At 55.0% G+C, this 24,426-nt stretch overlaps 1 protein-coding gene across 2 annotated transcripts in view; it reads left to right on the plus strand.

Moving 5' to 3' along the window:
* PBX3 (PBX homeobox 3) overlaps nt 1–24,173 on the plus strand; it is a 114,954-nt gene extending 90,781 nt beyond the window's left edge. Inside the window, exons 3-9 of one of the 2 annotated variants that reach the window (XM_075439108.1) lie at nt 2,487–2,728; nt 7,958–8,148; nt 10,258–10,393; nt 17,042–17,207; nt 18,428–18,540; nt 19,349–19,438; nt 22,331–24,173. In XM_075439108.1, coding sequence (XP_075295223.1) covers nt 2,487–2,728; nt 7,958–8,148; nt 10,258–10,393; nt 17,042–17,207; nt 18,428–18,540; nt 19,349–19,438; nt 22,331–22,423 — 1,031 coding nt within the window. In that variant the 3' untranslated portion in view covers nt 22,424–24,173. The remainder of the gene's footprint in view (nt 1–2,486; nt 2,729–7,957; nt 8,149–10,257; nt 10,394–17,041; nt 17,208–18,427; nt 18,541–19,348; nt 19,439–22,330) is intronic. The other variant, XM_075439109.1, reaches the window with a different exon arrangement.
* The last annotated feature ends 253 nt before the right edge of the window (nt 24,174–24,426 follow it).

The following is a 24,426-nucleotide window of genomic DNA, read 5'->3' on the forward strand; positions in this document are numbered from 1 at the left end:
CGCCGGCTCCTTCGGTCTCCGGTGCAGACATCAGCTTTTGCGTTTAAACCTTGGGGAGTGCTCGCTGTCCTTTGTCAGATTTATACAAGGAGGATCGGGGATTTTGAATATTAATTGAAGTCTGGATGGGGAGTGTCATTTTGGACAAAGCCCTTTAATCTTTGGCCTGTTGGTGGAAGGAAATGACGCGGAAATCGCAGCAATTGTAGCGCATTATTCCACTGCGGATTTCGGCCTGGCATCTCTCAGCACCGGGGGAGCGGAGTGGGACCACCGCCGTGGTACTGGGGGGTGGAGGAGTTCCGTAGCAGAAATGCAGCTGGGGAAATCCAGCTGGAACAGAGCACAGGAAACATGGGCTGAGAAACAGTCCAGAAGCAAAAAGAAGAAACAACAGCAGAAATCCCTCATGAGAAGGGAGCGGGAGCTGGAGCGGATTAAAAGCGGAGCGTTGCTAAACCTGCTGGCACCAGCGCAGAGGAGCGGTACGGTGACCAGGAGGAGCGGCTGACCCAAGCGATGCCGAAGAATCATCCCCTGGTCGCGGCACCGCATGGGCGAGGGCAGCAGGTCCCAGGGGAGAGCGGGGCTCTGGGCGCAGCCGTGCCGCCTCCACGCAGCGGGGCTGGGCGCAGGGCCCCCTCGGCCAGGGACCCCCACCCTGCTGCTGCGGGGACCCCCAGGGCGGCATCGCCCTCCCAGGCAGCAGCGCATGTGGCCGGAGCCGTGCCAGGGCTGTCCCAACACGCGTGTGCCAGCCCTGGGACGTGCTGGGATGAGGCGTGATGTTGTCAAGCCGTGCTCATCTGCGGCCCTCTGAACCGGCAACAGACATAATTTAAAGAGATGATGAGACATTTTTATTATTCCCATGAAATGATACAGAATTATAGTTTTAAATGAAGGTGACGGGTTTAAAATGTGCATTTTAGAGCAAAATTCATGCTCTGCTTTCTTGGGTCTGGAAGGCTGGCCAGTCAGGGGTCACCTCCCGCTGCGCCTGGGGTTTGGGACACCGCGGGTGAAATCCGTTTGCGCGGGAGCGGCCGCCGTTCCGGGCAGCGCAGAAAGCAGCGTTGCTGGTGCTCAGCTGCGCGCGTGGCAGCTGGGGACGGTGCCGCCGCGTCTGGCGCAGCCCGCTCGGAGCCCGCGCCGCTGCGAGGAGCGGAGGCAGGCACAGCGCCCGGCGAACACGCGGGGTGCCAGCGGCAGGCCCCGGGACCCACTCTATCCAGAGCGCGAATACCTGCTCTTAAACAGATTTAAAGAGGTTAATTGGGCTGGGATGTACGCAGTTGTGTTACGTCTCTAATGGAAACGTTGATTCAAGAAGCCACGGCTCCAGTGATTTTTGTACTACTGTAATTATTTTTAAACTTCCTTTTCGGCACTGTTGATAACAGCTTGGCACCGTGCCTGCGTGACCTGATTAAACTTACAAATTGTCAGCCTTGATCCACAGGATGTGGAAGAGATTGCTGACTGAGCATCACTTTGGAAATTCTCGATTTGAAATAAGAATTAGATTAAAATGTTGTTCCCAACAATACAGTGCACGAGCACTGGCGATTTTCAACACGTACGCGGCATCCCGGCGTCGCGATAGCAGCCAAATTCCTGCGGGCCGATGCCGTGGGCCGGCGCGGTGCCCGGCAGAGGAGGGGAGCCCGGAGCGAGGGGCGGCCGGAGCCTGCGCACCCCGCTCCCGCAGCCGCCGTTCCCAAGGCGATGCTCCTGGTTCTGTCTCCACCATTTCCCTCCTCCCAGGTGACATCTCAGCCCCACCTGCATGGAGCCAGAGACCATGGGCATGCGTGGAAACGGCTGCATCCGCGGGATTGGTGCCGGTGGGAGCCGCGGCACCTCCCTGCTGTTTCCCTGAAGTCTCTGGTAGTTGGGGAGCGAGTGGCAGCTTTTTCCCTGGGCATTTTAAACCAGTGCTTGGACCTCGTAGGAGGGTGGAATCCAGTGGTGCGAGTCTCCATACGAGTAACGTGATGCTTAGGTCCGTTTGGAAGGAAATGAGAAGCAAATCAATTATTTCCAAATAAATAATGCACTTACTTTTACCACACGGTCTTGCGTCGAGGTGATATAATGTGTAGGGTAACGCCAGCCTTGCGCAGACTCAGCTCTGTCTGGGAAGCCAGCCGGAAGGCGTATGTCTGCTCATGTGAATACTCCTTCAGCACTTACAGTGAAGTGCTTGAAAGTTCTGCAGGGTCCTTCAAAAGCCTGGTGAAGACGTTCCGGCTCTGCATGGGAGCCGAGGGGTCCCGCAGCACTGCCGTCGCCCGCGGCACCCGCCTGGGCTGCGGCTCACGGGGCCGGCCCCGGAGCAGGGCGCCCGTCGGGTTCCACCGCAGGGACGGAGGAAGGGCCGTGGGCAGGAGGGCTCCTCGCCGGCGTGCAGCGAGCGGGCAGTGGCTGGGCAGATGCGAGAAATACTGACTGTGTTTTCTCTTGTTCTCTCTTTTCTGCCCAAGGTTTGAGCATCCGAGGAGCCCAGGAGGAAGACCCTCCCGATCCCCAGCTAATGAGACTAGACAATATGCTTCTGGCAGAAGGAGTCTCAGGTCCGGAGAAAGGTGGGGGATCGGCGGCAGCAGCTGCAGCCGCAGCAGCCTCAGGAGGGTCTTCAGATAACTCTATTGAACACTCAGATTACAGAGCCAAATTGACCCAGATCAGACAAATCTATCACACAGAGCTGGAGAAATATGAACAGGTCAGACATCAGCCTCTCGGTTGTACGTGTACCTGCCGCTGCTTCCTCCGCACCTCCGCTTGCCAGCGCCCGCCGCTGCCCAGCTCCGGACCACGTCCCCTCCTCCCCTTCCCCACCCCACTCTCCCCGTAAAGAGCCGGGATGCTGCGGGAGTCCGTCGGGCTTCGAGGAGCCGCTCGCTGGACCCAGGACGCATGTCTTGCATGTTTTCTGTTGTCTGTAACCACGTACGAGCAGCACCCGAGCCCGTGTTTCTCCCCTTTGAGCCAGCCCAGAGAGGGCGAGAGGAGAGGAGTTGTCTGTCACTCGGGGCCGCGTTTGTGCCCGTGGTGAAGTGTTGCACAGCTGGGTCTGGCGAGCCGGGGAGCGCCGGCGGGTGAGGGCCGTGCTGGCGATCTCAGCCACGGGCTCCCGGAGCTGGCGGCGGGAGGCTCCGGTGCAAGGCTCGGCCACGGCGCGTCGGCCGTAGCGGGTGGCAAGGGAGCAGGCAGCGAGGCGCCGGCACAGCGCCTGGCCCGGGCTTCGGGAGCTGCCGCTACGGCTAGGAAGTGTGGAAATCCCAGTGAAAGCCTTTCAGGTGGACACCGGTGCTTGGTGTCTTTGGAGTGAAGAGCGTGCCGCAGAGACCCGTGGGTTTACGTTCACTGCCAGGACCTGGTGACCCACCACGTTTGCCATGCCGGAGGCACCGGGAACGGTTGCCCCGTGCTGCGGGCTGGTGCTGGGTGCAGGGGGCTCCTGCCCATGGGATGGGGGGCTGTGCCACCCCGGTATTCCTGTGACCCCCGGGAGAGACCGCTCTGCCTCCTCTGCTCTGGTTTGCAATGAGCAGCGGCATCAGAGGAGACAGGGGAGGGAAGCACGGCACGAGACCCCTGGCCCTTGCAAGCCTCAAGCGATGTCTTCATTTTCCCCTCCCAGAGGTGTCCTAATAAAGCGTGTAAGCCCTGAGCCTAATCAGCTCAGCGAACCTCATCAGCTGGCGGTTTGCCGAGCGGAGCCGGGGAAGTCCTGCACTCGCCCCCAGCCCATCACGGCAAAGCCTCGGGCTGTGCAGACCAAAACCACAAAAGAGACGTGGTGGCAGCGATCAAACCGCTCAGAACCACGAGGGCGAGGCGCGGAGCGCGCCGTGCTGCCGGGCTCCTTCCGCAGCCCGTGCTCCGCCGCGGCACCCTGCGCTCCCTGCCTCGCCAGCGCCCGCCCGGGGTGCTTGGTAGCTCTGCCTTTTAGAGCTTCCCTGTTTTGGTGTGAAGACCCCCTGAACGGTCTCTGGCTGCTTTGCTTTGCTTTTTTCTGCCACCAGAAACAGAGGCACGGTCTGACGGGCTGCGCCGGCACAGCCGGCTGGCGCTGGCCGAGGCCGGCAGCGGGTGGAAGTGACCGATGGGCGGTTGGGAGTGGGTGGGGGGCACCGGGGGAGCGTGGAGGAGGCGTGGGGGGACGGCCCACGCAGCGTCCCGCTGCAGACACTGGCCGGACTATGGCCTGGGCGGCACGAGGCCGGCATCGTTCCGGTGCCAGCGGCGCTGCCCTGTGTTGTTCGAGTGGTGAACAAATAACTGAGCAAACGCCGACAGGGGCTTTGCTCACATCTCCTTTTCTCCCTCAAACGACCCCCTCGCACCCTCCAAGGACCCCAAACGCCCCGCACGGAGCCGTGGGCTCTCCTTGCGCCCGGCGCGCAGCCCGCGGTGCTGGGGCGGGATGGCCGCCGGGTTGATGGCCGGCAGCAGCGCGTGCTGTAGAACCGCGGGGACGCAGGCCGGCGGCCAGGCCGGGGCCAAGGCGGCTGCAGGTCGGTGCTCGCAGCTGTGCCTGGCAAGCGTCCCGTGGCTCTGATCAGTTTAATGACGTGGGGGAAGCAGCAGCGTTTGTAGCCCTGTAGCTCCATTTGCAAAGGTTTCGGCTGAAATGTCGCAACCGTCCGTCCACACCGCGGGAAACTTTGGAGGATGCTCAAGTGCTGCCAGGAGAAGGAGAGAGAGGTGGAGCTGCCCTGAAACGCGTGCGCTTTCCGTTGATGCTGATGCCCAGCAACGTCTGCGCTACAGAAATGCGGTCGTTTCCCCAGCCTCGCAGCGGCCGGTCTCCCGCCGGCGCGTCTCAGCGCAGCGCCCGTCCCCGCGGCCGAGGGCAGCCGGGGCTCTGCGTCTCTGGTTGCAGCGGCCGCAGGGCCCGGCGTGCGGGTGCCCTCCTGCAGCCGGGCAGCAGCGCCGGCCGGGCTCTGTCGCGGCGCAGGCCCTCCTGCGGCCCCGCTGCGGCCGGCGGCAGGACCGGGCGGTGCTTCCCAGGCAGAGTTTGATCCTGACGTTTGTTGCCAGTCAGGGAAATGCGCTCAGGAAAAAAAAAAAGAGAAATGGAAAGTGTGTCACGCCATCACACAGCTCTCCCCTCGCCGTGCGCCGGGAGACATGGCCGTACACAGGCAGCTCCTTCCATAATTTACAGCTACTATAATAGAGATGACATATTGAAAGCTATCTTCTATAATTACACTGAAATACATTTTTTGCTGTAGGCAAAAGTACTGTAAGGGTCCCAGGCCTCCCGGAGCAGCTGGGAACCTGCTTCCTGAGTTCACAGATGCCTTCTGGGTTCACCCCAGAGCGGGGTGCAGTGTGGCTGCTCGGGAGGCCGCACCAGCCCCAGCGCTGCTGGGCGCCGTGCCCCTGCGGACTGGCTTGGGCCATTGCCTCTCTTTTTCTCGCGCCCGTCTTGGAGCCTTGATGAAGCACGAAGGCTCGCAGGAGCATCCCTGCTCCTACAAGGTTTCTGGGCAGGTTAACAAGACCATCACTTATAACCTGACATTATTAATAATGTCTCGGGCACCAAGCAGAGGCCTGAAAAACAGTGCTGAAAAAGGGATCAAGTAGCTCGGACTCTATAAATAAACAAGAGAAAACAAGACAAAGCGTCAGGGTCTTCTGAGCTTGCTTCCACTCTGCTGCACTGAAGCAGCTCTGCAGAGGGGAGGTGCTGGTGAAGTAAATTAAAGCCAGGCCCTTTGAGGAGCCGCAACCAAACGGGGTCTCATCGAACAATCCAAGTAAATTCAGGGAAAGATTCTTGCTTCTTGAAAGCAAGCAACTCACTTTAGCTTGGAAACATCCAATTTTTGATACTATATTTGTGGAGAAATATTTCTCATAGAAAAGACATATCTGAAAATATTTTTAATGCAACCGTTGCTATATTTATTGTGCTTTAAAATTACGTTCCGCAGATCTGCAAACAAGGGGGCATGTGACAAGCTGTGCGCCTGAGACGTTCTCCCGGTGCCAGATGCTTGGATTCGGCCGTACCCTGGGGCAGCCAGAGCCGCTCTCTGGCCTGGGGCAGGGAGCTGCCGCGGCGTGGTGCCGGCGCTGCCGTACGGCCGCGCAGCGCTCGCCCGGGGAGCCGGAGCGGGGCCTTCTGCGGCCGGTTGGGTGGCCGAACCGAGCCGCGCGTGCTCAGGTGGTCCTGGCAGCTCGGCAGATGACATGGGATGGTCCCAGTGCCAGGGCCAGCGCGTCCGTGCCGCGCAGCCTCCGCGGCACCGTGACCCCGGCACACACGGCGGTGGCAGGGCAAGGGTGGCCGAGCTGAGCCGGAGCGCTGCCTCCAAACGGGTGCTGCAAGGATGTAAATTAGCCTGTAATTTACTTTCAGTAGTGTAAAGGAAAAAAAAAAAAATCACTTTGCCTGAAGTGTATGCATCTTTCTTAAGGGTGTACCCAGATTTTAATTATCTAAATGTAAATACTTAACGAATTTTACTTAGAGTAATGAGCTAAAGTGCACACTACATAAATGAGATGTTCTAATTAATCATGTATGAACTACTGGTTTAAAGAAAAGCTATGTGAATTCTGCGAATGTTGGGCTATTGCCAAATTGCTAATCAGCATTTGCATTCATAGATGGCTTCACTTAATAAGTTGTGAGACGTTCAGCAAATGTTATAGGAAATTATGAGTTTTTAGATGCATAAACTTTTCACTTTTAACTCTTTCTCACGCACAATCTATTGAAATGCAAGAGAATCCGTGAAAATCTGGTTGTCAGACAAATCACATTGATGTTTTTCGCCCTGGCTTTAGAGGGAAGAGGGGAGCTCGAGTCAAACAGATACGCAGCGTGTGTGGGCTGGCCGACACTTGCAGTGCATCCTCGTGTGGGTTGCTGGCTGCCGAGCATCCTGCCCAGCGCCCGCTACGTTAGGTGCATGGCAGCGAAACCCTGGGGCCTCACTCGGCCGCGGTCGCAGCCCAGCGGGGCGTTGCGACGGCCGGCGCTCGCGCAGCCGACGCGCAGACCTCCCGCAGGCGCCTCGGCCTGGCTCGCCGCCCGCTCCGTCCGGTCCGTCTTCGGGGGCAGAGCAGTCTGCCCTGCGCCCGGCCCCTCTCCTGCCCCCGGGGCTCCGTCGGGACGGGGACGCGTTGGTGCCCGGGACGTGCACGGGTGCCGCGCTGGCCCCCAGGAAGGCATCGGCCCCGTGGCCGCCGCGCAGCGCTGCCTCGCAGACGGCAGCCCGGGGTTTGTTTATGAAAGAGAGAAGGGAGACATAAATCAGCAGAGTTGGTGGCAGCTCCCAGCCTGCGTGGGGGAAGCCGGGGTGACAGCCGCTCGGTCGCGCGGCGTCTCGGGTCGGGCGGCGCCTGTCGGTGATGCAGCCTGGAGAAGTTTCTGTCATGGTGTCTGTTCGCCTGCTCTGGGACGGGTAATGGATGGCTCCTCGTGGCTCCCCTCCTCCTCGGCAGTGCGGCACAGGCCGGGCTCGGGCACGGCTTCGCCGAAGCCCACGCGCTGAGGGGACACACGCGGCGTCTCGGGAAGGTCCAGAGACCCTCACCTGCCGCGTGGGGCTCGGCTGGCAGGACGGGCAGCCCTCGCCGGGTTTTGCTCACTTGGCTGCTGGGCGCGCTGGTCCCTGCTCGCATCCCCCTGCCCGCAGCCGCTGCGCGCGCTGATCCCGACCTCTCCTCTCCGCTGCGGTCTGGCTGGGCTGTGGGGACGTCGAGGGGGATAGGAAGCGCGGAAGGAGCTGAGCTGCGGCCGCTGGGCTGTCCTGGCTGCCGCGGGAGGGTGCCGGGTCTCACGTCGGTGCGTGTGCGGAGGGGACGGGGCAGTGCCAGGGTCCCCCAGCCCCCTCGGCGCTGCCGTCCCCCCGACAGCCAGGCCCGAGCTTGTGTCCTTGTGGGAAAGCACAAAACAGTTCCTAAGCCTCTCCTTCCTTCGCAGGCGTGTAATGAATTTACCACACATGTGATGAACCTTCTCAGAGAACAGAGCCGGACACGTCCCATTTCTCCCAAGGAGATTGAAAGGATGGTGGGCATCATTCATCGAAAATTCAGCTCCATCCAGATGCAGCTCAAACAAAGTACTTGTGAAGCAGTCATGATTTTAAGATCGAGGTTCCTCGATGCCAGGTAAGGCAGAGGCGAGTGCCGCTGGCTCTTTCTGGAGGGGAAGGGGCAGTTGCTGGGCAGCCTGGGGAGAGCCTGGCCCTGCGTCCCCACACGGGCAGGGCCCCTGCTGTGCCCCGGGGAACGGCCAGGGCCCGTCCTGCCCCCGGCAGCTCGGGTGGGGGCTTCCTGCCTGAGAGCTTTCGCGGGCACCGCCGTCTTTTCTGCGGTGTCAGTGCAGAGATGAGGTTTGTGTACCCCGCTCCTGTGGGAGTCGCACGGGATTTGTGCAAAGGGCGGTTTTGCCACCCCGGCAGTTGTTTAAATGGCTGCTGGTACCGGTGTCTCGCAGCATAAGGCCAGCCTTGCAAAACACTGACCCCGTAATGGAAGAGCCAAGTTCTCTGGGAGGGATGCGCCGACGGGCTGCGGCTGGCGCTGGGGTAGCAGCTGCGCGCGCCCGAGGTAAGAAGGGCGGCGACGCTTCCCAACGCCAGATCTGCTGGCCCGTGTCCCAGCAAGCTGTCGCCTGACTGCAGCGCGGGAGGAGGCAGCACCTTGCGAACCGCTCACGGCCAGCACACGTGTCCTCGGACACGCGTGTCGCTGCCGGAGCTCAGCGCCCTTCCCCACAGACCCCCGGCCTCTGGCGCGGGCTGTGCTTTCGGCAGGCTGCGAGGAAGCAGGCGGACGGGGGTCGGGAGGGGGTTTGCAGGCACAGCCAGGTTTGTCTGGGATCCCTGGCGAGGTGGGGTGTCGATCCCCAGCCCCATCCCTCCCACAGGGCCCCCCTCCGCAGAGCGGGACCCTGGCAGCTGGCAGAGCCTGGTGGGGCAGGAGCCGAGCCCGGCGGAGCCCGGCGGAGCAGCAGGCACCACGCAGAGCCTGCCTTCAGCAGCCTGCTCATGCTTCACACCTGAAAGCTGTGAGGAGCTAAACAAGAGCAAAATAATTTTATTAACAAGGAGGTCACTGGCAGGTGTGGCAAATTAGGGTAATTACAAACAGTTGGAGGAAACGTCTACGGAGAGCTCCAGTAACTGCAAAAGGTAAAGCTTGCAGATGCACATTTTAAAGTGATTTCTTTAAAAGGGAGGAAGGTAAATATGGCAAAATGAGCGGAAGCACAGTAATGAGATAAACACCGCTCTAGGGAGAGTCTGCCTGCTCCAGGATGCAGCGTAGTTAGCAGCACCGTGATACCGCTGGAAGAGAGCGCTGGGGATTGCTGCGGGGCTGGCTGCTGGCCTGGGGCGCAGCGGTTGCGTTGCAGCCAGCCCTGCGGGGAAGGAGCTCGGCGGGAAGCGTTCAGCCGCTGCCTTCCCGGGGGTCTGGGGAGCAGCAGAGCAGCCGGCGTGGGCTCGCAGGGAAGGCGTCGCGGCCGTGCCGCCGCTGTACCCTGTGCGGCGAGGGGACTGCGCTGCTCCCCAGCCGGTGCCGCCTCGCTGCGGGGGGCCTGTGGGGTGGCTGCGGGGGCCGTGGGGCTGCGGGGGCCATGGGGCTGCGGGGGCCGTGGGGCTGCAGGGGCTGTGGGGCTGCGCACCTCGGTACCTGCCCGTGCACCGCGAGCACGCTGCGCGGCCCTCGCAGGAGGGTGTGCAGATGGGTCTCCGTCGCAAAGCCCCGCAAGCCGCTTGCTCACCAAAGCCCGTTAGCTGAGCGACTGCCGCGTGAGGACACAGCAGCGCGGCCGCCCCGTCCTGTCCCGCCGTGCTCGCCCCCGGCACCCGTGCGGGAGCCCCGGCCGACCCGCGGCTGAAGGCAGGGCGGTTTGTGCGGCCGCTGTCGGCGCGGAGCGGTGGGGCAGCGGAGGGGCTCTGGCGGGCTGCCCCACTTCGCGCCCTGCCATGCCTGTCGCCGCGCGGCGTTTTCTGCCGCGGCATGGCCTGTGCAGCCGCGGGCGAAGCCCTGCGGGCGGGCGGGAGGTGTGAGGCCAGCAGTGGAGCGCAGACCCGTGCCGGGCTGGACGCAGCGATGTGGGTGTCGCAGCCCTCGTGGAGGGCTGCCCGGGAGGGCTCAGGGTGCTGAGGTGGTGTGGCTGTGTGGAACAAGGGTCGCTTCCACCCCAGCTGGCCCTGCCGGGGATCTGTTTGCATCTGGAAGAACAGCGGTGGTTTTCTCTTCTCGTTTCAGGCGGAAAAGGCGTAACTTCAGTAAACAAGCCACAGAAATCTTGAACGAGTATTTTTACTCCCACCTCAGTAACCCCTACCCCAGTGAAGAAGCCAAAGAAGAGCTGGCAAAGAAATGCAGCATCACAGTATCGCAGGTGAGCGGCGGGTGGGAGCGGGGGCCGGCCCCCGGGCAGTGCGTGGACCCCCCGGCTCCCCTTGCGAAGCTGCCGCCTGCCTCCGGCTCTGGGATGCGCTTGCGACGGAGGCGTGCGGTGTGGAGGAGGACCCTGCCCCACACGCCTTTGGGAACCCTTCAGACTGGCGTTGCTGACCGTGATGAAGTCCGGCAGGGTGGCGGAACACGGCGGAGCCCTGCAGGAAAGGCAGCGTGCCTGCGGGTGCTGGGGTTGTGCTGGGCGAAAAAGGGTGCGCGTACAAAGATGGAGACAGAGATAAAAAGGCTACAAGGCTAGCACCCGGCTTTACCTCAGCTTTCTCTGTACGCACTCAGTAAGATTCCTGGCTGAGCGTTACTGTCTGTTATGAATTTGTTACAACTTCCCATTATTTCGGGGGAAGGCCAGTTTATTGACAAACACATAATCTATCTCTGTAGATCAGAATTTCTTTGATTGCATGAGCTTGTTTTTCTAAGCCAGCCAGAAATTCCCGCTCTCGAGGTACTGAAGCGACGAGTGCTTTCCCTGCAGCAGAGCTGTGTTAGGCAGACCGGCTCTCGTACCGTGGATCGCGGGTGTTTCTGTGAAGTCAGTGTCAGAAACGCAGCATCTCCCTCATCAGAAGTGCACGCCGTCGTTGGCCACGGCTGCTTGCAGTGGGGGCCAAAGTACGTTTACGGCTCTGGACTGGCGTCTCACAGCGATGCTCAGGCCGATGATGCTGCTCCTTTGAGCTTTCCTTCACCTTTCTTTTGCCAGGTAGCTTAAAAAGCAAAACAGCACTTTGCATTTCTTGTGGCCTATAGATTGATAGAAAACCCAAATGATCCCACAGCAAATCTGGCCCATACACCCTGGGGAAGGTTGTGCTTGGGTGGCAGGGAAAGCTCACCAGCTCTCGCCAAGTTCTCCAGTCACCCTGTTACCCGCTGCGAGGGCCGCTGTGCCATCTCCTCCCAGCTCCATCAGCTCTGCTTATCAATATTTCAGGTCCTTTAGAGGAACAATGCCTGCGGCGAATGTGTTAACTATTAATGATCGCAGGCTGCAGTATTGGCATTATTAGCAATGCAACCTTTAGCTTTATAATTAAGACCTGCATTGGGATTTACTTTATAGGTCTCCCTTGAAAGCATGGGAAATTCAGGCACTTTATTGGAGATTTTCAAATGAAAGCCTGCCCAGCTCCCCCAAATTTGGTATCACTTAATTGACTTTGGATGCACGCTCAGTACAAACCCTAGCAAAATTGCCCTATGACAGGAGAGGCCAGCGGAGACGTGTGTGTGCCTTGCACTCTCCTTACTCATTCCTCATTCCTCAGCACTCAGCGTGTACCGTGGCCCAAGCAGGGTGGGAAACGCCTGTGCCAGGGGAAGGTAAGGGATGGAGATGGGGACAGTTTCTCCTGGTCCGCTTACGAGTGGCTGTGGTGATGGACAGGAATTTCTGGGGAGAAATTCAGCACCAAGCTCTTTCCCTCTCGCTCGTTCATCACTGTTAGCATCACACGAGTGACTGCAGCCCCAGCAGGTGCAGGGGCAGTCGTGGTGGCTGCTGGGCAGCTCTTCCATGCTGGCAGGCATCCCCGTGGCGGCCATGGATGCCTGGAACCAGCCAAACAGCCTGAGAGCACGGAGCACCTCGGCCCCTTGGTCTGCAGCCCTACGCCTTGTTGCTGGTTTCAGTCCCATTGGCACGAGATGTTTTATAGCAATTCCTCCAGTAAGTGGTGTCCAAAAATCTTCCCACACGAGCCGAGGCAGCCTGCTGTGTAGTTAGGAGAGGCCACGCCACCAGCACCAACGTGGAGAAACCAGAAGTTCTGCAGCTCTGCTGGCAGGATGTAACTGGGAGAGATGACAAAGCGCAGAGCAGAGCAGGCCTGCTGAAGGGGTGCTTTCTGTGTGTCCCCCCCCCAGCTGCTGGGTTGTGCCTGGCAGAGGAGTTGGTGATCCCACCGAGTGGACAGATAAAAAGCTAGATCTAGATAAGGCTGAAGTGACTGAGGGAAATGAGATGGAACATTTGAGAAGCCATAACTGATTGCTTCTAGTGCTAATAGATCTGATTTCTTTCTTAATTGGTTGGTTGATAAGATTTAATGTATATGTCGTAAAATGAAATAAAAGGCAGGCAGATGGTCCAAAAATGTAGCAACAGCAGTGAGCCTGTGACATGAATATAGGTTTGTCGCTGTAATATTTGATACAAGCATGAATTAGTTGTTTCTCGAATCCATTAGGAAGTCGGAGTGAGCGATGGGAGTAGCTGCACTGCGTCCGCCGTAGCGCCAGCACCCTGAGCTTCGCAGCCGGGACGGTGGCTGCCAGGGGTGCAGGTCTGGGGCCGCGGCCGGAGCTTCCCTCTGGCAAGGTATTACGAACGGCTCGGAAAACCTCCGGGTGATGGGGAGGCCTGAAAGCGGGGCAGTGCATCGTCTGGTGGGAGAGCAGCGTGTAGGTGAGAGAGGGAGGGCCTGAGATCCGCTGGTTGCTAAGGTTCCTGACGGATCTGCTGTCGCAGCTGGGAAGTGTGGATACTACGGGTATCCTAATCTGTGATTTCTCAAAGGCACTGCCCAAGGCCGCGTGGCAGGACTGCAGGGTTAGTTGGTGTTTACTAGGTCAGACTGCGCTGGGGTTGTCTCTCTGTGCTCATTTTTGAGGCCGTCTAGCAGAAAAGCTCTAAGCAAGCGCTGTAAAATAGCCCAGTGCACACTGCGCTAGTGCTTGGCAGCGGAAGTGGGAGGATGCAGTCCAGAAATCGGGGGTGAACGGAGCAGTCATTTACAGTCCTGGCAGGAGTAGCATCGCATGGGATAAGCAGCGGCATCCGAGTGGGAGGCTGAGCTCCACCTTGCACGGGGCTTTTATGAAAAATCTCTGAGCGCAGGTATTTCCAGCCGCGACCAGGAGTCCCTCGGACGTCGCCGTGCTGGCACCATGCTGTATTTGTCTCCGGTGCCACAAAAGCCCCAGAGGTGCAGAGGGCTGGGGGGAAAAAAAAGCCTAAACCAAAACCCATTAACGGGTGGCTTTCCAAACTCCTGGAGTTTGTGGTTCGTGTTTTGATGAAGAGGCTGAGCCAGGCTTCCCCTGGAGCCTCTCCTAAAGATGGACCAAGGTGTTCCTTTCGTGTACTGTCAGTGCCTTGTAAATGCGGGGGGCAGATTCATGGCAGAGCATTTTCTCTCTCAAACACTTAATTAGTGAGTGTTTTGGGTTTTCATCCCCCCAGATTAAGCAGCTCACTGGAAATCTTGCTGCCATAGCACTTTACCGAGCTGCAAAGAAAATTGTCTCCCAGAATTGTTTAGTTGCAGATGGGAGATAGATGGTTTCAGTTTTGATATTGGTGTTTAAAATAATATGTAGAGAAGGTTTTTCAAGAAAAGCATAAAGACAAACTATTTATTAAGATGAGCACCTCGCACAATTTCATTTTTAAGAGTACGGAAAAGGTAATTCTAGGGAAAAAAATGTGCATAACAGAGAACATCGTTGGCTGTAATTTAGAGCTACCTGATCAGCACGTGTTCGAGGGAGATCAGCCGTATCATCCCTTCTCCCCTTACCGTGGCTGAGGTTCCGTACTTTTGCGGATGAGCCTCTCCCAGGGTGTCATGAGCAGCTCTCAGTCTGTCGTGTGGGCTATGGAAGGGGCACAGTCACTGCTGAAAGCGTGTCCATGGATTACAGCAATAGAATCTTTCACTGCTTCAAACAAAAGAAGGATGTGCTTGACAAGAGAATATATTTAAAATTCTTTTAAAGAAAGAATGCAGAAGCTGGTTTTCAACACCCCTCCTGCCTCTGCTTCTTCCGAGCCTGTGTCTGCTTGTTCTGTAGGCAGATTGACAGGGAGAGCTGTGGCTGTACAGGCTCTCACCCCTTGGCCGCTGTGGGAAGCAAGGAAAAAAAGATGCAAGCTTAATTAAATACTTTCTAGAGTAAAATTCTTCGCTTTAGGTCACGTACCATAATTGTGCCACATTGTTTTTCAAAATTTTTTTTATTTTGTGTCATTTGATTCGGTGTGGAATGTAAACTGTGTGCTCCAAACACTTGGAAACACAGTGGAGGTATCTCCGTGGTCCGTAAATGTGTAGTTCAGTGATGTCAGCAGTGATGCTCTCGCATCTGCTGCGTCGTTTGCAGAACGAGCGCGGGTTGATCCCAGGAAATCAGCCAGTGCGGAGACACGGGGCAGGCCTGCCCCGTCCCAAATCCCACGTTAGGCATCTTGATGATTTAAGTAATAATTTATTGTCTTTTCATTTAACATTGCAATTAACATGATAAATAAGTGCAACAGTATTGTTTGGAATGTAACATACAATTAAGCTCAATTAATTAATTGGCCTTCAATGATCAGGAGGAGAAAGATGTTCATTGGTTTTGTATGTGAAGAGATAGTTTGTTTTAATGAAAAATGTGTTGTGAAGCAGCTCGTGGTGGAGACACCTTTCATTTTTAGGGTTAGGGTGGGGCTGGGCAAGGAGCCCGGGTACCGTGGCTCGTCCCGGTGCTGACCGGCAGGCAGCCCGGCGCCAGCGTCCCGGCCCTCGGCGGTGCCAGCGGCGAGGGCCAGGGCAAGGTGTGCTCCGGGCGCGCGGGGCAGCTGTGGGCAGCCAGCGCAGCCCCCCGGGAGAAATGCCGCGGCACTAAATCCAGCCTGAACCGTGCCCGGCACAGCCTCTGCTCGTGCGCTGCCCTGGCCTCGTGCCACGTGTGTCCGGCCGCCCGCGCTGGCCGCGCACACCGGCTGCGGCCGGAGCCCCGTGTCCCCGGCCATGGCACGCTCGGCTGCAGCCCTCGCTGATGTGCTGCGCGGGAGGGCGAAGGGCCCTGGGCCGCGAGGCCGGGGGGCCGGGGCGGTGGCTGCATTACCCCGGGGGATGCCGTGGTTCCTCGGGGCAGCCCCAGGCGCCGCGCTTTGCCGGTGCACGGGCCGCGGGCTTTAATCTCAGAAGCAGTTTAACATTTCTGGGTATTCATTTAGATGTGGTATGCGGGTTAAACATAACGTACGATCGCTGCTCCTCTCATTGCTTCCAATTAAACCTTGCTTGTTAGTTTAACCTCTAGGTAATCCCATCAAACAATTGATGTCAAGGAAACACTGCCCACAGTGGCTCTGGATGAGTGGCCATTAATTTTAATTGCCTTGATATTAAAGATTAAGAAGTATTGGGACTAGCAGAATGGAAACGATCTGATGTCAAGCGAATCCACTCGTTGAGGCTTCCCCAGGCTGCTGGTGATATTAAAATTTTACTGTGAGAATTAAATAAACCTTTATTAGTGATGGCTGTTGTTTGATTGGTCCAGGGGCGTGCATAAACAGAGGGGTCTCGCACACATCCGTGGACAATACTGTTGATGTACAGAGATTCCTCAATTATGAAACTGTTAATAAAGCATAATCTGATTGTCCACAATAATTATTTGCTAGGTTTCATTAATGTATTATTGCTTCTCTGACTGACAAGGTAATATTAAGTGCACTATATAGAATATGGTGGAGTATTATCTAGGGAACAGAACGTATAAGGTAGCTTTTGTAATACCGTTAAAAGCTAGAGGCTTCTCGTTACCTGTGTTTAAACAAAAGCTATAGCTACATAAAATACAGCGGGATTTGTCTCCCGCCTGCAGCGGGGCGCCTTGCTGGCCTTGATGTGGGTGCCGTACCGGGTGCTGCGATGGAGCACGGGGGTGTTAGAGGTGGTTGCCGCAGAGCTGCCACGGCTCGTGGCGAGGCACAGCCACGGGCGTGCAGGGAGTGCGGGACCCAGCCCCTGCCTCGCCCCACACCAGGGTCCCTCGCTGCAGGGCCAGCTGATATCTGCTTCTGTTATAGCTGGTCCCCTCCCCTTTACCTCTGCGTTGTTGCAGATGCTTTTTTGTCTCGGCAGCGTTGGCCGTCGTCCATGTTACAAACTGGGTTTGTTATTTAGGAGCTCTGTTATAGCAGCTGTAGTTAAACAAAGCCAGTGAGAAAGATTGTATGAACTTTTCTGAACGGCTCCAGCCGTGACCTCTGCGTGGCTTAATAGCCAGTGCCCCGTGAGCCATCTTGGCTTCAGTACAGCATCTTCAAAGGGAGAGGAGAAAGTGACTTTTCAGCCATTATTGATTTATGTGATTCCTTTCATTTTCAGCCGACCAAACACCATTCTATGAGTGGGCTGCCAAGGTTGTTCCAGCCCAAAAATAAAGAACAATTGCTCTCCCTGCCCTCTGGCCCTCACTCAACCGGAGCTTGGTCCCCTTCAGCAGCTTTCGGGGTCTTGCACTGAGTTCATGGCAAATGGCTCATAGAAGGAGGAGACAATGCTGTACGAAGTGCTACAGCAAGCTCCAGGGCATGTGTTGTCATCAGGGCCACCCCTTGTGCATCAGTTTGCCAACAGAGAAGCAGACCCAGATTGCACTCTTATCCATAGTAGTATTTAGCTGATTCTCGATTACTGCGTCATTAACTGGAGTACCCAGCAGATACAGGTTGGGGACTGGGGCACACTTACTTGCTGGACCAAACATGACGTCTCGGAGTCATCACGCTTTGCCAGAGCAAGCGCTTTGTGTCCTTCACCCTTCCCACCTCTCCCCACTGCAGGTGTCCAACTGGTTTGGCAATAAGAGAATCAGGTACAAGAAGAACATCGGGAAGTTCCAGGAAGAAGCCAATCTCTACGCGGCAAAGACGGCTGTGACCGCAGCGCACGCCGTGGCCGCGGCCGTCCAGAACAACCAGACAAATTCCCCCACCACACCAAACTCTGGTACGTACCTGGCTCGTGCGTTACAGCATCCCGAAGGGCTGTCCGCAAAGGAAGGCCCTCGACGGTGCCCCGGTGGGTTCGGCCGGCTGAGAAGGCTGCAGCTCCCTAGCAGACCTACTCGTGGCACGGGCAGTGGTACCAAGCCCATGGACCTCCAGGCTGGACCACTGGTGGCTGTAGGTGGTCCCAGCGGCGAAGCTCCCGCAGCCGTACTGGGGAGCGGAGCGGGGCCCCCGTGGCTCCCGCAGTGGTGACGCCTGCCTGGCTCGGGCTTCTGGCAGCTTGTTTCCGTAGATATTTTAAGCGTTCTCTCATTCAATGAAAATAACGTAAAATGAGGCAGAGCTCCAAGTCTGTTTTTGTAGAACTGTTAAATTTATTGTCAAGATATGAACAAAATAGAGGAATATTTTAGCATGCACTAGTTAAAATTTAAACTCTGGGCTGCTTGAAATGGAGTTGGTATTATAAATAGAAATCTAAGGACGCAACTTGTATTTTGGAGTTGCTCTACCACATGTTCTTCTGCAGTATTTAAAAACTGTCTCGCCAGCGTGGGGTTGACGTTGCAAATCGAAGCATTGAATTAGTAGGGGGGATGCGTAAGGAGGAAGTGGCTTTTTGGGGCTCCAGAGGCAAAGGTTTCCGCAAAGCACAGATGTGCTCGACACTATTTACAGTGAAGTTTGCTGCGACTTAGTTGTAGACAACTTTTAAAGGGTACAAAGATCCATGGGGGAAAAAAACTTTAATCAAGAGAAAGTAAGAAAAAGGTTCCTCCTCTGACGGTAATAAATCGGCTAATTAGAAATTGCCAGCCATTTCCTCTGGAAGGAGACATTAAGCACAGACTCAAAATGAGTTTTTCTCCGAGCGTTTGGTGATAGCGTCTCACGATGAAGCGATCCACCGGAGGAGAGCTCCCGACCTGAAAACCTGTCGTTGGACAGGCAGAGGGAAATGCTGACCTGGGTCGGGCTTCGGGCTCTGCCGGCGCAGCGGCGAGAGCCAGCGGCAGCCCCCGCCGGGCCGCGGCGAGCCGGTGGGCGGGGGGCCGGTGGCCCGAGCTCGCCCCGCGCCGGGGCCAGCAGCCTTCCCTCTGCTGCGCGCTGCCTTGCCTGCTCCTCTCCTGTCTGCTTCTCCTTCCCCTGCCCTCAGGTCTCTGGGGTGATATATTTGCAGCTCTCTGTTATTCAGCTACCTAACTCTTTCCTTTCCAGGTTCTTCTGGTTCTTTTAACCTCCCAAATTCTGGGGACATGTTCATGAACATGCAGAGTCTGAATGGGGATTCTTACCAGGGGTCCCAAGTCGGAGCCAATGTGCAGTCACAGGTAGGAGAGATGCCCCAAAGTAGGGCCTTTCTAGCAGGGTAGGGTTTGGGCTAAAAATTCCACCTTACTCTCGCTCTATTCAATGGTCTGTGCCTCGCTGCAGAGTGGAGGCTGCATATTTCTGAATGTGACCTATTCTTACCCCAGCATTGAATTCCACAAATATAAAGGAAAGAGTGATTTTTTTCTGATTGAAATTTTAAGCTTTGTGAATGCATTCGGCTCTGGCTTGAGCTCATGGAATGGGATTGGGTGCATCTGACTTCCATGGACACTGTAAATCCAGTGAATTTTCTTTCTTTTTTTCCTTTCCTTTTTTTCCTTTTTTTGTTTTTAAACAACTTTCTTTCATTTATTGGACAAGCTTTTATTTGTTTGTTTATTTAAATGTCAGAACACATCTAATTGAGCTATTAAACCACACCTCATTCTCAGTCACTTTTCCAATCCTTTCAGACAGGGCTAACTCCATGCCTTATATGCAGTATATGCGCCATAAGCTCTTCCCATACATGCAAGCATACACAGACGTATAAATATGCACAGCACTTTGCTGCAGACACTTAAGAAGGACCTACAGGACGCACTGCTGTGAGGAAGTTGTTTGGCTGGTGTGAGAAGCAGAGATGTATGGCTTTTAACATGCAAGGATTTGCTGAAATTCTGCCAGTCATTCTTGATTGATAAATTTGCCTTTCATAGAAGATGCTAAACCCTTTTGGCTCACATAATTCAAAATGTTGCCTATTGTAAGTGATGATGTTTTAATAGATTTGGAATGATGAATTTTGTTTCCCCTTACTTTAAGGTGGATACCCTGCGTCATGTTATCAATCAGACGGGAGGATACAGTGATGGCTTGGGAGGAAATTCACTGTACAGTCCACATAATTTAAATGTGAGTACCCAGGGGAACAATAGTTTGGAGAGCCATAAGCACGGTGTCAGGTAAATGCGGTCATTAATACATGTATTAATTACTCTGGCAATAGCGTTTTTTAATATTGCATCTTTGGGGATGAACCGCAGAATAGCCCTTGATACAGCTAGAAGCCTCGATAACAGAAGAAGAGAGAAATTCCTAGATCCGTGACTATGAGCGATTGGAATTTTTGTATTTTTCAGCCTTATGACTTAAAGAGTAGCAGCCTTGGAGAGGAGGCGCCTGGTCCCGCACGGGGACGGTCAGATAACTCCGCGCTTGCGTTGGTTACCGCCTGCAGTCGGGCGCCAGGGCCGTGCTTCTGGTGTGCTTTTAGCCGCTTCAAGGGTGCACGTTTTTGCTGTGTTTGAGGGGCGCTTTGGCCTTGTTACTCCCGACGGGAGAGAGTAGTGAGTCTGGCAAACAGGTGCGAGTGAATTGAGGGATTATGGGCTTGGTGGTGCTGGGTGCTGCGTGTCCTACCTCTCGCTGTAGGCGATGGGATCTGGCAGGGCGCAGACCCTTGCAGCCTGGACCCCGGAGCCTGCACACGAGGCGCCAGGATAAATAAACGCAGAGATGTTTTCTTCTGTTGGCCTGAAAGCCTGGGAGGAAATCCCACCCACGGCAGCAGCCTCTGTGGCGAGGGCCCCACGGCAGATCCTTTTCATCCTTCACCTGCAGCTTGCTGCTCTCATTTACAACTTCAACAATTACTGCTTTAAATTAGTGGTTTTTTTAGTGTTTCATATTTGCTTGAGAGGTGACTTTCATTTGTTTTCCTTCGTATTCGTGGACTTTAAAATCACCATGGAGCCTTCCCTGGCTAGTGGCCGTCTCTCCCCGTTTCCCAGCCTGGTGCAGGTGCTGAGCAGCGTCGGGCGCCCGCGGGGAGGGAGTGGGGAGAGCCGGCCCGAGGTGCTGCAGCCACGGGGAAGGGGAGGCTTTTCCCTGGTTTTGGGTTTCCACTTGCCATGAGAGTAAATATTAATGATTTAAAATGTGATTGAAGATGTTCAATTGTAAAGGGAGAAAAGTACCATTAAATACTCAAATCTTTTACATTTGAAATGTCAAATCTTTCTTTTTGGGTTTATAAATAACTCATAATAACCCACAACAAACCATATAAAAAGCCTTTTAGTTGCATTTCTCCTTTTTCATTTAAGTGTTTCGAAATGCTTCAGAGAATTTGCGATATCCTTATCAACATGATAAAATATGAAACTGTGATTGCCTGCAGCATTTTACAGACATGAATTCCATCTTCACTGATGAGGCCTGATAAGGCGCTGTTGTATAATACAGTGCATAATCTCAAACCACCAGAGTAAGGATTAATTTATTTGAAAAAAAGAATGCTTGCTGACAACCTCTCCTCCAGCTGCCAAGCTGAGTAAAAATATTGTACATTTGTTGTTTATAAATTTGGATAAAAGAGGAATGATGTTTACTTCAGATGGAATATCTTTAGACTCCTATCTGCACAAGAGTTTTTCTTTTTCTAAGTAGATTCTCATATCTTTAAAAAACAGAAAAGCAGCGGTGCCTCTGCATTCGCGGCAGGAGTTTGTACGTTTTCAGCCTGCGTCTGAGCAGTCGGGTGTTTTAAAGCGGGCGGCGAGGTTCCCGCCGTGGTGCGATGGCAGGTTGGTGTGGCCGTTAATTTTGCTGCAGAGAAGCCAGACCCAAGCCTTTGGGTTTGTCCAGAGAAGAGCTCCTCCGTTTGCTGCTTCGCGTCTGCAGAGGAGATGGCTCCCAAGGCTTCTCTCTCCTCCTGTCGGAGCCGTCAAGCGTTTTCTTTCCTCGCGGTAGCTGAGCGGGTTTGCTGAGCGTGACACCTGGCCGGGCCGGGGGCTCGCGGGCCGGCCGTGACGGGGCCGGTGGCCGGGCAGGCCGGGAGGTCCCGCGCGAGGCCGTCGCTCCCCGTGCCCGTCCCCGGGAGAGCGCGGCGGTACCGCAGCCCGCGGTGCCGAGCGGGCGCGGGTGGTTCCGGTAGCGAAGCCATCAGGAGCGCATTAGCATGGGCTGACCTTTCCCTGCCGCGGCCGGGGCCGCGGGGCCGGGGCGGCTCTGGCGGGCGGCGCGGAGAGGCCTCCCCGTCACTTCCACTCAGCGTCCCCCAACTCACGAGCCCCGCGCCTCCCTCTTCTTGACTGACATAAAAATATGTAGCGACAAGCTGTCTGCCACAGCAGAAATGTGATCAGACGTTGATTTCAGCAATTGCCTCGATCGGCCGAGACAGAAGGCAAATTTGTTCCTGCGCGCTGCTCTTGCTGACGCAGGTCCGAGGCGGCGAGGGCCGGCGGCGTGCGGAGACGCGGAGCAGCGTCCGAAACGGGGGCTGCGATGAGAGATAATTGGAAAACCGATCCGAGCGGCCCCTTTCCGCCTCGCAGCCCTGCGACGGCGGGTGGAGCAGCTCTGCGGAGGGCTCTGCCGGGCCGAGAGGCAGCGCCGAGCCCGGGGAAGCGAGGGGGTTAAACACCATGGCCCCAGACCCTGCTCCTCCGGGGGCAGAAAGCTGAAGTGTCGGCTGAAGGGATGTTCCTCATTCAGGCACGGACGGTCTTTGCGGAAATCCCAAAGTCCTGATTGCAGCTAACGTCTGGCCAAACGGCTTCTGGGTGCTCAGCTTGCCGTTCCGCCGAGGGCTTGGCGCTGCCGCAGAGCGCGCTCTCGGCATCGCTCGCCGAGCGCCGGCTGCCGCCTCCCGCCACAAATTCTGCAGCCGGAGGGAGAGCAGGAAAATCTCCTTCGCAGAGCATCTCCTCCCAAACCCCGGGCTTGCCAGTCTGATGCTTTCAGTGTGCGGTATAATTAATATGCGTAATCGTATCAATTGAATTGTTTTTCCCTTTTCAGGCTAATGGAGGCTGGCAGGACGCAACTACTCCATCTTCTGTGACTTCCCCGACAGAAGGGCCGGGAAGTGTGCACTCTGATACCTCTAACTAATCTCCTAGCAACACTTTTTCCCTGAGCTGAGATGCCTTGATTAGCGCATTCAGAGTCACAGGAGAAAAAGGAAAGAGTTTTTTGTAGCCAACCACCTACAGCTTTACTGTAAAACCTTGTCTTATTAGAAAACTTGGTAAATCTGTTTTTTAAAGGTATCATAATCATTTGTATTTATACTTAAAACACACGATGTTAAAAAGCACTTTATCCAATTAGGCCAAGATTTAGCATTGTTTATAGCCCTGTAACTATTTTATCATAATTTATTGTCAGCAGTTTTAACGATGTTGATCTAACAGTTGCCAATTACTTGGCCTTAAGGGTAAAAGTACAGGACAAGCTTAACCTCAATCGCAAGAGCAGACACAAAGAAACACCTCCCCTAAATTTAGCTTTGTGCTTATTTCCATGGAAAGTCAAAATGAATTGCAGACTTTGATTGTGTTTCATCTTTTCATATCTCTTATAGAGTTGGAATAAAAAGAGCTGTTCGGTTATTTCGGTTAACAGTGGTTGTGTTGAAGAATCCTTATTCGTCACATTTCTGTTGTGATCTATTGTCTTACAAACTAGATTGGAAAACCAGGAGCATCTTTTCTTGCTAAAACTGCCCGGACCCCGCGTCTCCCCTCTGTCTTTCGCCACCGGCCGTAGGTTGCTCCTCGGAGCTGAAGACGCTCGCTGCTGATCTCTGAAAGCCAGGAGCCGGGGTTTTACAGTACGCGCTAGGTGCTGCACACGCCTGCCGAGAGCTGTTACCTCTCCTTGGCAGCCAACCACAAACACAGCAACCAAGGAAAGAAGCCCCCTCACCCGGAGTGTTGTACATAGTGTAGCAAAAGAGTATTTATACATCTCACCAATCAAACACAGCTTTATTACCTCATGCGAACTCATACAAACCAATAGACTTTCAACATGTTCTGTAGCTTAGAGTGCTCACTTACTACCTCTGAACGATACTCACGCTGTAGTTTGTCTCTTTCTTATCTTTTTGCATCTTGTAATTAACTCTTTGTTTCCCCATGAAATGTAATGTACATTGTAATCTTTTAAAAGAATCAGGGTTGCATTGGCAACTTTTAAAGAAGCTCAAGTGGAAACATGGGGTCTTAGGTTTAACACAAAACAGTGAGACTGTTGTAAATACTGAGAAACATTTTGAATGTTCTTCATCTTGTTACTAATCCACGCAAAACCCAACAACTAATTGTCATGCATACAGACTTCAGTATTCAGTACTGTATATTGCCCCCTGTGTAACAGGGGGCCCTTTCTTTCTCTCTTTTGTATTGTATGCGATTCTGAAACTGAGTCATGAAAATAATTTGTGGCAGTGATTCTAATGTATTAAACCGTTTCGTGTTACTTTCTAACTGGATTACACCCTGGATTGAAGTCTTCCTCGTGGTAGTTATATGTAGTTTCAAACATGAATAAACTTTTTGCTTTCATGATCAAACGTGGACGCAATTTCTTCCTGCTCAGTTGAAGCCAGACCTAGGAGACGAGGCGGCTCCCGAAGCGCACGCTGTCACCGAGCGGGAGCCGAGCCTTGCCTGGAGTCGCAGCGGGCCGTTTGCCCTCCTGCCTGGCGAAGGCTGGCAGCCCGGGAGGGGGCTGGGCTGGCAGGGAGCGGGAGCGGGAGTGGTGCCCAGCGCCGGCTGCCCCGCCAGCCCCCGCCTCCGCCTCCACCCGGCTCTGCTCGGGAGCGAAAATTCAAGTGGAGGCGAAGGAAGGGGTCAGTCCTTTAGATGAGTTTAAAGATAATCATCGTATTCACTCTTAATTACCATCTTTATTTAACATTAACTTTGGAACTACAGCCTCAGCTAGCAAGCATAATGTGATTATAAAAATATTTTTCTTTATTAAAAAAACTTTTTTGGAAGGACGTATATATATAAATGCTAATTTTAAATCTTTTTAATAAAGTAAAGGTCAATAACAGGTAATAGCCTATTTACCATATCTCAAGGAAATTGACTCACAGGAAATCA

This window comes from Opisthocomus hoazin, chromosome 19, assembly GCF_030867145.1.
Source record: "Opisthocomus hoazin isolate bOpiHoa1 chromosome 19, bOpiHoa1.hap1, whole genome shotgun sequence".
NCBI classification, from domain to species: Eukaryota; Metazoa; Chordata; class Aves; order Opisthocomiformes; family Opisthocomidae; genus Opisthocomus; species Opisthocomus hoazin.